The sequence below is a fragment of the Macaca nemestrina genome, chromosome 15, assembly GCF_043159975.1.
Source record: "Macaca nemestrina isolate mMacNem1 chromosome 15, mMacNem.hap1, whole genome shotgun sequence".
NCBI classification, from domain to species: Eukaryota; Metazoa; Chordata; class Mammalia; order Primates; family Cercopithecidae; genus Macaca; species Macaca nemestrina.
The window spans coordinates 64,050,974-64,064,360 of NC_092139.1; the positions used below are offsets into that span (position 1 = coordinate 64,050,974).

General features: G+C 40.3%; 1 protein-coding gene across 2 annotated transcripts in view; it reads right to left on the reverse strand.

Annotated features, from left to right (window-relative positions):
- Window positions 1-10,734, reverse strand: part of LOC139358612 (POTE ankyrin domain family member G-like) — a 29,390-nt gene extending 18,656 nt beyond the window's left edge. Inside the window, exons 1-6 of one of the 2 annotated variants that reach the window (XM_071079837.1) lie at window positions 10,340-10,734; window positions 9,866-9,991; window positions 5,347-5,461; window positions 5,014-5,187; window positions 2,074-2,180; window positions 606-743 (exon numbers count right to left, since the gene is read on the reverse strand). In XM_071079837.1, coding sequence (XP_070935938.1) covers window positions 606-743; window positions 2,074-2,180; window positions 5,014-5,187; window positions 5,347-5,461; window positions 9,866-9,991; window positions 10,340-10,734 — 1,055 coding nt within the window. Of the gene's footprint in view, window positions 1-605; window positions 744-2,073; window positions 2,181-5,013; window positions 5,188-5,346; window positions 5,462-9,865; window positions 10,079-10,315 lie in introns of both variants that reach the window. The other variant, XM_071079839.1, reaches the window with a different exon arrangement.
- Between the last annotated feature and the right edge of the window lie 2,653 nt (window positions 10,735-13,387).

A 13,387-nucleotide genomic window follows, 5' to 3' on the forward strand; every position in this document is an offset into this window, starting at 1 on the left:
TTGAGGGATCTGAATCAGTAAGGGCATCTTGGCGTCAAATGTCAACCATTACCAGGCAACAGGACCAGTTTGAGTGGCAACAACGCAGCAACAGAAACAAGGGAAACATCAGAATGACTGGAATGTCCTTTTTATTCTCCTCCTTCTGACTTGATAAAAGGGACTGTCTTCCTTGGATTTAGTGAATCCCTTCAGTTATTGAAGAATTCAAGGAGTATGTAGGAAATAGTCTCCAGAAGACAGTACAAGGTTTTCTGTTAAGCTGGACATTTCAAGACTCAAATAACTAATCAGAAAAATGAAAGATATGACACTGTTTTTTAATCCCATCAATAGGTGTTATACTTGGATGAAATGAACAGTGTTGGGATCTCTAAGTATCAAGGTCTTAAAAGTCCTGAGATAAAGAATCCTGTATCCATTGGTACTTCTAAATCGTCTTGCTTTTTTTTTTGATTTCTTGCTGATGCAGGGGACTAACTGACTGCCACTCTAAAACTAGCTGAACCGCACTATGACATCTCACCTGATATGTAAGATGCTATTGTTATAATTATTTTAAACCTCAATTTAGCATTAACTCGCCTTTTAATGTAAATACTTACACATTATGATGACTAGAAACAGCATAGTCTCTGGCCGTCTGTCCAGATAGATCTTTAGAAGAGACATCAATATTTTGCTCAAGTAGAAGGCTGACTATACTTGCTGATCCACAACGTACAGCAAGTATGAGAGCATTTCTAAAATGACAGAGATAATTTCTCCCTTAGGAACTGTAATAAACTTATTTTAAAAGCTAATTTGATATACTTTATCAACTTAACATCTTACCTGTCCATACAGAATTAAAGATTTACATGCACTAAAACACACAAGCACTTGGGTGCTTAAGTGTTCATCTTTGTAAAATACCAACAAGGTTTAAAAGAAGGGACAACAAGGAAACCTCTTATCTCGGTGAGGTATTGGAAAGTAGAAGACATTAATTTAAAGTCTTTCAATGGGCAAAAAACAATGCTAGGGCCACTTATCTGAAGTGGACAAAGTTATAAGTGAAAATTTCCTTACAGCTTCCCTAGACTGATATGCTGTAATAGAAAATCAGCTAGAGGGTAAGATAAGTAAGACCTCTCTGCTTGCTGAAAGCAGTAATATTAATAATAATGGTAAGAATAGTCATAGGAGTTTCAGTTAATGATGCCAATAAGCATGTGCTAGGCACTGAATTAAATGCCATATATATCTTCCTTACTTATGCACAATCAATTTGAAGGATATATTCTCCTACTTTTCATATATGACAACACATTTGGTGGTAAATAAGATTCCCAAGGTCACACACTTACCAAATAAGAAAGCTAGGGATTAAACCCAGTCTTGTGTGAATTCAAAGCCTAGCTCTTTTCTCTTTATCACCCACTTACGGCTTGCCTTCATTAAAGGAAAAGTGTATCCACTTAAAACTATCTTCACTCCCTCTCTCCATACCAATTAAAAATAAAACCATCAAAATACACTGGAAATAAAAAAGGAAAAGCTGTTGGACCCACAGTATGTGGGAATAGCAATTAATTGTCAAGTAGGGATAAGCTAACATTAATATTCTTCAAACAAGGCAACTTAAAGCAGAGTCATTGAATAGAAAAAAGGATTTTCAACTCCTATTTATGTTTCATGCAGCATATTTAGCAGAAAAGCATATAAGACACAGAGGTTAAAAACTACTAGAAAAGGTTAAGAAGTTCAATACTGGGTCATAAAGTAAACTAAAAGCTAAAGTTCACATTTCATAAAATTAACATGAAATCCCTTTAACTAACATAATCTCATCTAACCAAAAACATCATACAACAAATAACATCAGTCAATACAACAAGAGAAGATGAATCCTACTAAAACTGTTCTTCATGTTGCCCAGTCCAAATAATTGTTTTTCTACTTAACTGATTTGTGTTGATACTCATCACTATGTCCCAATAAGTATAATTTAATCTTACTAATTTATTATTTATGACTTGAGTGACTGCTATCAATCTCGAACAACACACAGATTAAAAGAAATAACTATACCTTCCACATCTGTCACGTGCACTTAAATTAGCTTTTTTCTTGATTAAAAATTTCACCACTTGCTGTTTTTGTCCATGTACGCCAAGCAAAAGTGGTGTGAGGCCATGCTGTAAAACAATATAAAACAAAAACAATATGTAATTCAAAAAATTACCTATTTCTCAGCTGAACTGGAAACTTTATATAAGATCCCGTGGACTTACACTCATAGAAAGTAAATCAAATGTAGCTGCTTCCATCTTACTCTTCTGTGCTTTCCCACATGCTGCTGCTTCCCTTGGAAACACCCCTTCGCTGCCTGACCACATCAACTCTGATCATCTCAAAAACTCACTTTCAACATTTACTGCTTCCAAGACTCTTTGCTTCTAACCCAGCATTTGGCATGGCACTTTTGGATGACGATTTTTTTTCCATTTAAACAAAGAGCTTCTTGAGGGCAGGGGATGTATCTTTTATCTCTATATTATCCAACCCTAAGACAAAATTCTTGTGTATAAAGCAAGAATTTGAATGTAAAATATTTCTTTAGTTTCACATGTTTTACCAAAAGTTCAAGCTCCAATGTGCAATAAAAATTGCTATTAATACTCCTACTGCCCATTTGAAGAATTTTTCCATTCATTCATTTAAAATCTATTTGTATTTACTTTTTCCAGATTGTTAACTAAATCATCAGTTCATAGGATTACTGAAACTAACAGAATTCCCGTCTGTATTCTTAATAACTCCATGGTTTTTAGTGTTTAAACCTGCCATCTTGATTATGTCAAAGCTCTGCAAACATAAGAGACATAATGGATAGTCCACAATACAGCTTCAGTTGATTAAAAAAAAGGTTTAGAATTTGCTACAATTCTAATTGAGAAAACTCTGCTCTTAACAATGACTTACTGACCTAAGCACTTGAATAAGTGAACAAAGAGACACAAAATCCTGAGAGGGCCATTCTCTACTTAATGAAAGACTACTCACTGCAAATTTCTAAAGACCTTCTGATTGGCAGGGAATAACTGAAGGTATAAAGGAAAAGGTATTATTCCGTAAGCTGATAGTGCCAATAATATTCATTTTAATGTCTCATCCACATATAAAAGTCAGACTTGGCCAGGAATGGTGGCTCACACCTGTAATCCTAGCATTTTGGGAGGCTGAGGTGGGTGATTCACTTGAGCCCAGGAGTTCAAGGTCAGCCTGAAAAGCATGGCATTAACCTCATCTCTACTAAAAAACAAAAAAAAAACAAAAAACAAAAACAAAAAAACACACTGAGATTGGAGAACCACCTGAGCTTGGGGAGGTCTAGGCTGTGGTAAGCTGTGATCACACCACTGAACTACAGCCTGGGGAACAGATTGAGACCCCATCTCAAAAACAAACCAAAAAAAAAGTTAGATTAATGTTATTGGAAAGGAAAGATTGAAAGGAATTAGCACATATGCAACTCCAACTCTTCTGGAAATATCTTAAGTTTCTGAGACATAAGAATTTACATATTACACTTATGTATTCATGGTTCTTAAGCAGAAGTGTATCCAGATTTTGAGAAATTTGTTGTTGTTGTTGTTGTTAGAGACAGGGTCTCATTATGTTGACCAGGCTGGACTCGAACTCCTGAGCTCAAGCAATCCTCCCACCTCAGACTCTCCAGCAGCTGGGACTACAGCCCTGCAACACCACGTCTGGCTTCAAGGAAACATTTTTAAATGTACATATTAGACTTACTCTATCAAAACCTTCAGGGGAAAGCCTAGACTTGTGGATTATTTAAAAATTTTCCTGAGGTAACTGGAATGCACAACTCTAGCTGGAATCTAGTACAATAGATGATTACTTCAGTCTCAGCGCTCATCCACATAACCAATTCCCTTTATCATTTGAGGATTTGGCCAAAAAGAGGAAAGAGTAGGAGAGAGACTCATTTGCTGAAAACATCACATAATTTTCCCCGGTAAGAGTAGAACAAGGTCTAGTAAACTCAAAATCCAACCTGATCTTGCTCCTTATAAGCCCCTTATCACCCACCTTCCCATCAAGATATTCTAGAGTTGAAAGCAGAGTTGAGACTCCAATTGGCCATTTTTACCAGAATAGGACACTAAGTCAGTTAATTACTTGTCGTTCCCTCTGCTCAAGTGTTTCCCACTACATTACCACCTATTCACTGCCAATCTGGATCCTCAGAGGCTTCCTGAAATTGATCTCTAAGCAGTTTACAACCCACTAACTCCCTCTCCCAAACTGAAAACTGTCATTCTCTAAAATTGAAAAGAACCTTGTCTCACCATACAAAGGAAACAAATGAATGATCAACAGCAACACACACAAACACAGAAAACCTCTTCATGGTCTTTCCCTCCATTACCCAATTTCCAAATTGGCCTTGATATTTCTGATTGCTGTCTTTTTCCCTTTCCGCTTCTGCCTCATGTGCAATCAGAAATATCTTAAGACTTGTCACTGAGAAAAAGACTTGTCACTGAGAAATCCATCACCTCATATCTATTACTGGTTTTTTTTGTTTTTTTGTTTTTTTTTGGAACTTGCCAAAGGGGCAGGATTACTATTCACTGAACTCTGTTTGAGTTTTCTTGGAGTTTTAATGTAAAACCTATTTCCAGGGCAAATTTTGTCATTTTACATTTATTAGGGGAAAAAAAAACCTGGCATGAAAAAAAAACAAAGTATTACCTTATACAAATTCAGTGTTTTTAAAAAAAACATAAACCACAAGAGCATTAAAAAAAAAAAACTGTACCCTCGAATGCTTCTTTAAAAGTAACAATATTTAAAATAAAGTCTTAGATAATTAACTCATTTCAAACTATTTTCATTCAGGTTATGCTTGAGCTTCCAAATATGGAAAACTGGCCCTTACCCAGGTCAATGTTAAAATGAATGCATTTCAGTATTTTGAAGATGAAATTGGTAGACCCATACCTTGTTTTTTGATTCAATATCAGCACCGTATAAGAGCAGTGCTTTCGCCATTAATTTATCTTCATTGTAGATAGCATAGTGTAGAGCAGTATTTCCATACTCATCTGGAATATTTGGATCAGTGCCATGTTCCAGCAACATTAATGCACATTCATCTTCTTGGCATTGTACAGCCTGTCAGTATTAGACCAAAAATAAATTATAAGTCCTGAGAATTAAAAGTAACATTCCACAGCTTTCACCAACTAGTTCCATTTAAATGAGAAAACTCATTTTTATGCTATGTATTGAAATCAAAGCCATCTCATGCTGATATAGTTGACTACTGCATACCTTGATCAGAGCTGTCCTCTTTTTGTTGTCAAGGACATCAAGTTGGCATCGTCTGTCCAGCAGGAGTTTTACTATTTCTGAATTCCCATTGGCAGAGGCCAGATGTAGAGCAGTCCTATGAGAGTGAGAAGACTTTTTAGGAAATTGTAGTGCACTATCTACAGCTACATCAATGATTCATGCAATAGCAAACACAGAAAGCCTGCTATTACTCTGCCTTCAAAACAAACTTAATTTCCCTTTGAAGAAAGCACACTACTTATTACCTCATGACTCACTGTATGAATGAAAGAGCAGCCTATTTGAATAGGAAGACCAGAGCCCTTGAATGGCATTCAACGTGGGCTGGAATCCTACTTGAAGCTCTGATGCTTCCCAGCTGTTGCTTACCTATTTTGGCTCTCAATTTCCTCATCAATAAAATGGGAATGAAAAGAGTCGATTTCTCAGAGGAAACCACAGTAATGCTTAAATAAGACTCTACATGAAAGATATAGAATAGTTCCTAACACAAATAACAGCTCAGTAATTGTAAGATATTATAATTTTTACTAATACCACTAAAGACAACATTTGAATTCAATGAGATGATACAATTATACCTACACTTTCAGGTATGTTTTAAAGATTACAGGTAACGATGTATTTTAGTGATTCTAAGATGATCATTGTCTCTATGTTTCACCATTTCTCACACTGAAATACCACTTATAATTCATGATTTACTATAACTATAATTGGCAGCATTTAAATAATTCTCTTATTGAGACATACAATAATGGGGCATCATACAATCCCTGGTGCCTTACATTAAGTAGAATATGTTACAATATAACACGTCTGGGGCGGTTCCAGTCAGATGACTAGCATTTAGATAAATTTTAGTTCTTAAAAGAAGTATGGAATAAGAGGGCTGAGGTGAAAACACAAACAAATTTCTAAAATAATCTATTTCTTACTTTGGTTTTCAAAAACTTTAAGCCAAAGAAAGCTTGAAATTCAAATGAATGGCATGGGCTCATTTTTCTCAATACTTAGATTTATACAATGTATGTACATTAGATATTTCCAATCATTCATATTAGGATTTAAGACTGTTATAATTCTTATCCTTTTAAAATGAATTTATGAAACTATTTGTGGAGCTTTTTTTCAACGTTTACTTTCAGGGGTACAGGTGCAGGATGTGCAGGTTTGTTACATAGGTAAAAACGTGTCAAGGGGGTTGGTTGTACAAATTATTTCACTACCCAGGTGTTAAGCCCAGTACCCATTAGTTCTATTTCCTGCTTCTTTCCCTCCTCCCACCATTCACCCTCTGATAGGCCCCAGTGTGTGTCGCTTTCCTCTAGATGTCCGTGCGTTCTCATCATTTAGCTCCCACCTATAAGTGAGACCATGCGGTACTTGGTTTTCTGTTCCTGTATTAGTTTGCTAAGGATAATGGCCTTCAACACCATCCATGTCCCTGCAAAGGACATGCTCTCGTTCTTTCTTTTATGACTGCATAGTATTCCATGCTGTTTGTGTGCCACATTTTAGTTCTTAAAAGTACTAAAACAGTCTTTACCCAAGACTTATACATTTTCAGAAGGGTAGTTGAGGGTTATCTTTTACTATTGTCTACCTTCAGAAATGCTTTTGTTTGAAAGGAGGGAAGAAAAATTTCAATTGAGATTACCTCCTAATGCCCTAATTTTAAATCTCTCAACTTGCTCAGGCCCAGCAGGTAAATATGAAGTTTTCAAAGACGGAAGGATCCTGGGAGATGGTAGAATATGCCTTCCACATAATAGGTGTCTGGCTTATGTTTGATGACTAAACGGATTGAAAGAATGCATAAACACAGCTTGGGAGTTCAATATTTTTAAAGAATGCTCCTGTTGAGTAGAGCAATACATTTACAATAGTAATGGTCATTTATATTTGCTATTTTAGTTTTCATAAATATATAACTAAAATAAAATAATTAATTCATACCTTTTACACATGTTTATATATATAATGAAAAGATAATTTTATAATAAAATGTATATACAATAAAATCTACAGGAACAGGTAAACAGAAACCCTCTACTTCTCAACAGGGTAAAAGTTCACAGAAGATAGCTATCCACAGGAATAAAAATAAATAATAAAATGTGAGAAATTATTTGTATCTATGCAAGTAGCATATTTCTTCTCTTCCCAAGGATTATTTCATTACTAGTGAAATTTAACTAAAACTTTTCAGATATTCATTGCAGAAATCACAGATAAGAGAAAGGGAAGAACTTCACTTACAAATCCCCAGAAATAAGTTTGATTATGTTTTCTACACGTTTTCAGGTAACACAAGAGCAGATTCTGTTTGTGTAGGTGTATAACAAACTGATTTTTTCCTCACTTGATATAGCAAAGCACATCTTTGCACAACATATCTCTGTATCTACTGACACCTTCAATGGTTACATGTTATTCCATCCTATGGATGCACTGAAATTTTTTCATAAAATCTTTATGTGAGCTTTTCTCAATACACTGCTATTTTAAGCAATACTAAGAAAAACATATGTGTCTATTTCATATAGATATTTCAGTATAATAGAGTTGATAGGTAAAAGGCATACACATTTTTAACATGTGGTTCTTATCATCGAAGTGTGTTAGAAAAGTTGCAGCAGCTTAAACTTTCAGCAACTACATAAATACCACTGTTCTTCACCCTCACAAACTTGGTGGATAGAAGACAGTATTTCATTCCTTTATTTATTTATTTTTATTATTAATTAATTTATTTATTTTTGAGATGAAGTCTCATTCCATGATCCAGGCGGGAGTGTAGTGGTGCAATCTCAGTTCACTGCAACCTCCACCTCCCTGGTTCAAGCAATTCTCCTGCCTCAGCCTCCTGAGTAGCTGGGATTGCAGGTGCATGCCACCATGCCTGGCTAACTTTTTGTATTTTTTAGTAGAGACGGGGTTTCACCATGCTGGCCAGGCTAGTCTCAAATTCTTGACCTCGTTATCCACCTGCCTTGGCCTCCCAAAGTGCTGGGATTACAGGCGTGAGCCACCGCGGCCGGCCTTTCATTCCTCTTCTAACTTCAATAGAAAACAGTATTTCATTCCTCTTCTAACTTAAATTCCTTCTCTTACCAGGAACACTACGTTTTCCTATGTGCACAGGTCACTGGTAGATATGCAAAAAAGTACCTTGCCCAATCTTAAATTGAGCTTATTTTATTATATCTGCATATATATGCTTGGTTCAGTGGCTCAGGCTTGTAATCTCAGCACTTTGGGAGGCTGAGGCGGGTAGATCACAAGGATAGGAGTTCAAGACCAACCTGGCCAAGATGGTGAAATTCTGCCTCTATTGAAAATACAAAAAATTAGCCGGGTGTGGTGGCGGGCACCTGTAATCCTAGCTACTCAATAGGCTGAGGCAGAGAATTGCTCGAACCCGGGAGGCGGAGGTTGTAGTGAGCTGATATTGCGCCACTGAACTCCAGCCTGGGCAACAGAGTGAGATTCTGTCCCAGAAAAATAAATAAATAAATAAATAGTTGCATATATAAATAGGCTTTTGTGTTTTCTTCTGGTATTTTTCTCCTTTTGTATATTTAAAAATTTTAATCTATACTCCAGGAACTTACTTTTGTGACATAAAAATCTAGCTAGTTTTCTCCAAACAGCATGCATTTCATTTATTAATGATTAATCTTGCTTTATCAATATGAAACATCACCATTATCAAGTGCTAAATTCTTACATATATTTGGGTATTTCTGGATTTCCTATTCTGTTCTATTCATTGATACTTTTTCAGTTGTTAGTAAACAATTTGTGGAAATAGCACATTCACATTTTGATATCTGGAAAAGCAAGTCTTTTTCCATTCTGTTACAAAAAATTAACTTATTACAGCAATAAAATACAGGATGTACAGTGTAAAAATGTTAAAACTTTGCTATTTTTATTTGGCTTACGTAAAAGTGATAAACACAGAAAAAGCTCACATCTTAAGAAAAACGAATCTTCCTATTTAAGGACACAAACCATCTTCCCATTTCAGTTTCCTTGTAAGGTTCCTCAGGTAAAGGACATATTTACATAGGGTACATTGATATCAAATCCATATTGGATTTTATTTGAAAAATATTTCGCCCAGAAGTTGATATATTATGGGACTTAGTTCTCAATATACACCTTTCTATAATGTATAGAACATTGTTTTAAAATGTGTACATTAAAAATAATCTGCTGCATCGACTTGATTTTGCGAGTTAAGTCACTTTCATACAGTCTATTAGTGTTCTATAAGGGAAATTATAATCGGATAGGAAATCAGCTAAAGTTTTGTTTCTGTGTTGTTGTTCATAAAGGGCCTGTGCCCTGACCTCTCTGAGGTTTCCACACCCAGGGTGGTGTGGGGCCTGCGGAGGAACAGAAAGCCAGAACCCCGATCCATCCAGGAGGGTATGCCCCCATCATCATCCCCCCACGTCCCGCCTCCTCCCAGCCCAGGCCCGGTTACCTCTTTTGTTTGTCCGTCTTGTTCACGTCAGTGTCCCTGAGCATGACGATGAGATCCTTTCTGGGGACTTTACCCCACCAGGCAGCTCTGTGGAGCTTGTCCAGATCTTCTCCACGGACGTGGTACCTGGGCTCCATGAAGGCGCTGTCGTCGTAGTCTTCCCAAGCTTCCAAGTTGCTCTCCCCGCGCCCCTTGCAGCTGGGGACGTGGTACCTGGGCTCCATGAAGGCGCTGTCATCGTAGTCTTCCCAAGCTTCCACGTTGCTCTCCCCGCGCCCCTTGCAGCTGGGGACGTGGTACCTGGGCTCCATGAAGGCACTGTCGTGGTAGTCTTCCCAAGCTTCCACGTTGCTCTCCCCACGCCCCTTGCAGCGGGGGACGTGGTACCTGGGCTCCATGAAGGCGCTGTCGTCGTAGTCTTCCCAAGCTTCCACGTTGCTCTCCCCGCGCCCCTTGCAGCTGGAGACGTGGTACCTGGGCTCCATGAAGGCGCTGTCGTCGTACTCTTCCCAAGCTTCCACGTTGCTCTCCCCGCGCCCCTTGCAGCGGGGGAAGCAGTGGCAGCACCACTTGGCCATCTTGCTCCTAAGTGTCTTCATAGCAGAGGCATGGTGGTCCCCAGAAGTGCCCACGTTGCTCTTGCCGCTCCTCCTGCAGCAGGGGAAGCAGTGGCAGCACCACTTGGCCATCTTGCTTCTAAGTGTCTTCATAGCGGAGTCGTCCTGGTCTCCAGAAGCACCCACGTTGCTCTTGCCGCTCGCCCTGCAGCAGGGGAAGCAGTGGTGGCACCACTTGCCCATCTTGCTCCTGAGACCAAATGGCTTCTTCACAGCGGAGGCAGCCGGTATTGAAGAAACCTCAGTCACCATCTGCTTTGAACAGCCAGGGGAGGCCGGTAGTCGCGAGCACATCGCGTCTACCAACCAGTTTCACCAACTAGCAGGAAATTCTGGGTTTCCGATCTGTTTGAAGAGAAAGGTCAATCCCAGCCAAAACCTGCCAACCCCAGCAGGGGAGCCCAGCCCACCCCACCCGGGAAAACCCACACCCAGCCGGGGAAAGCCCACGCCCACCCGAGGTGATCCCACGCCCCCCCCCCCAGGAAGGGCCAACCCCCGCCCCGCCCCGCCCAAAGGAAATACCCAACCCAGCCAAGGGAATGCCAAGCCCAGCAGCGAAAAGGTCAAGCCCAGCAAAAGAACGCGATGGAGGAAACGTCAATCCAAGCGAGAAACACCGGGCAAAGCGATTAACGCCGAGCCAAGCGAGGAACGCCAAGCCAAGCCAGGAACGCAGAGCCAGGCCTAGCCGTTACAGGCTAGCCAAGCCGTTGCGTGGGCGCGCGGGCGCGCGGGCGGTGTGCGCGCCTCAGGCGGCGTCATTGCACGTGGCACAGACAGTGGCCAATGTGTGCAACCTGCGCATAAGTCTTGGTGCCACGAATATCAGTGACAGCCTTGCGTTCCCAGCAAACTTCGTGGGAACTGGCCGAGCCTTCAGGCTGTGGAGGAGAGGCCTCTGGTTGGAAAAAGCCTCTTGAAGCAGGACAGGGGCTAGAGCGCCTGGAACTGGAGGATGCTGACAGGCTCCTCTGAGGAAAGCCCGCAAGACACTCGTGGCAGTGCTGTTGCCGGTGGCCACGGCTGCCGCTCAGAGCTCGGACTTCTTTCTTATATTTGTTTTGGTTTTATTTTGCTACTATTTTCTACTTTCTTGATGTGATAGCTGAAATTTTATTTGAGAAATTTCTACTTTTCCGTCATACACATTTAGTGAAACACATTTTCTGCCAGCACTGGCTTTACCTGTGTTGAATCAAGTGTGATATGTCGTATTTTTATTCAGTTTAATATATTTAATAGTTTCCCTTGAGACTTTTCCCTTAGGAGTGTGCTTGCTGTTTAGCGCTATTCACAATAGCAAAGACATGGAATCAATCCAAATGTCCATCAATGATAGACTGGATGAAGAAAATGTGGTACACATACAACATGGAATACTATGCAGCCATAAAAAAAGAATGAGATCATGTCCTTTGCAGGGACATGGATGGAACAGGAAGCCATTATCCTCAGGAAACTAATGCAGAAACAGAAAGCGAAACACCTAATGTTCTCACTTAGAAGTAGGACCTGAACAATGAGAACACATGGACACAGGGAAGGAAACAACACACAATGGGGCCCCTGGATGGGGGCGGGAGAGGGAGAGCATCAGGAAAAATAGTTAATGCATGCTGGGTTTAATGCCAAGGCAATGGGTTGATATGTATAGCAAACCACCATGGCACAAATTTACCTGTGTAACAAACCTGCACATCCTGCACATGTACCCCAGAACTTAAAATAAAATAAATAAAAATGTAAAAAAGAAAAAACCAACAAAACTGTGTGCTGTTTATCTTTCAAGTATTTAAGATTTTGCTGTTATCTTACTTTTTTATTTTTAATTGGATGCCATTTTGGCTGGAGGATACATTCTACATGATTTCAGTTCTTTTAAAACTCTAATGTTTGTTAAAATGCAGGACACAGACCATCTTTGTTTATGTTCTGTGGGTACCTAAATGTTCTGCTGTATTCTGATGCTAGGGGGTGGAGGAGCAGGGGTTTTTGTTGTTTCATTTTGTTTTGTTTTTTTTGAGGCAGAGTCTCGCTCATTTTGCCCAGGGTGGAATGCAATGGCCTGATCTCGGCTCACTGTAACCTTCGCCTCCCGGGTTCAAGCGATTCTCCTGCCTCAACCTCCCCAGTAGCTGGGATTACAAGCACCCGCCACCACACCCGGCTAATTCTAGTATTTTTATTTTTTTATTTTTTATTTATTTTTTTTTTTGAGACGGAGTCATGCTCTGTCGCCCAGGCTGGAGTGCAGTGGCCGGATCTCAGCTCACTGCAAGCTCCGCCTCCCGGGTACACGCCATTCTCCTGCCTCAGCCTCCCAAGTAGCTGGGACTACAGGCGCCCGCCACTTCGCCCGGCTACTTTTTTGTATTTTTTAGTAGAGACAGGGTTTCACTGTGTTAGCCAGGATGGTCTCGATCTCCTGACCTCATGATCCGCCCGTCTCGGCCTCCCAAAGTGCTGGGATTACAGGCTTGAGCCACCACGCCCAGCCAATTCTAGTATTTTTAGTAGAGGCAGGGTTTTGCCATATTGGCCAGGCTGGTCTCCAACTCCTGACCTCAGGTGATCCACCCGCCTTGGCCTCCCAAAGTGGTGGGATTACAGGCATGAGCCTCTGCACCCAGCCAACGGTGGAGTACTTTATAAATGCCAGTGAGCGGCAGCCACCAACATCAGTAGCTGCTGACGCTGCTAGCGGCTGGGGCGGACAGCGGCCAGAGCCGGGACCCAGGCTTCCTGCCACCTGTGCCTGTGGCTCACACCTGGAAGCTGTCCTCCCACAGCCTACGGGGGGGGGGGGGGCACAGCAAAGCTGGTATTCATGTTTGAAGGAAGGAAAAAAATCGAACAAGTAACCCAGCACTGTTCTTTCCAGATCCATCCCGCTGGCCCTCTT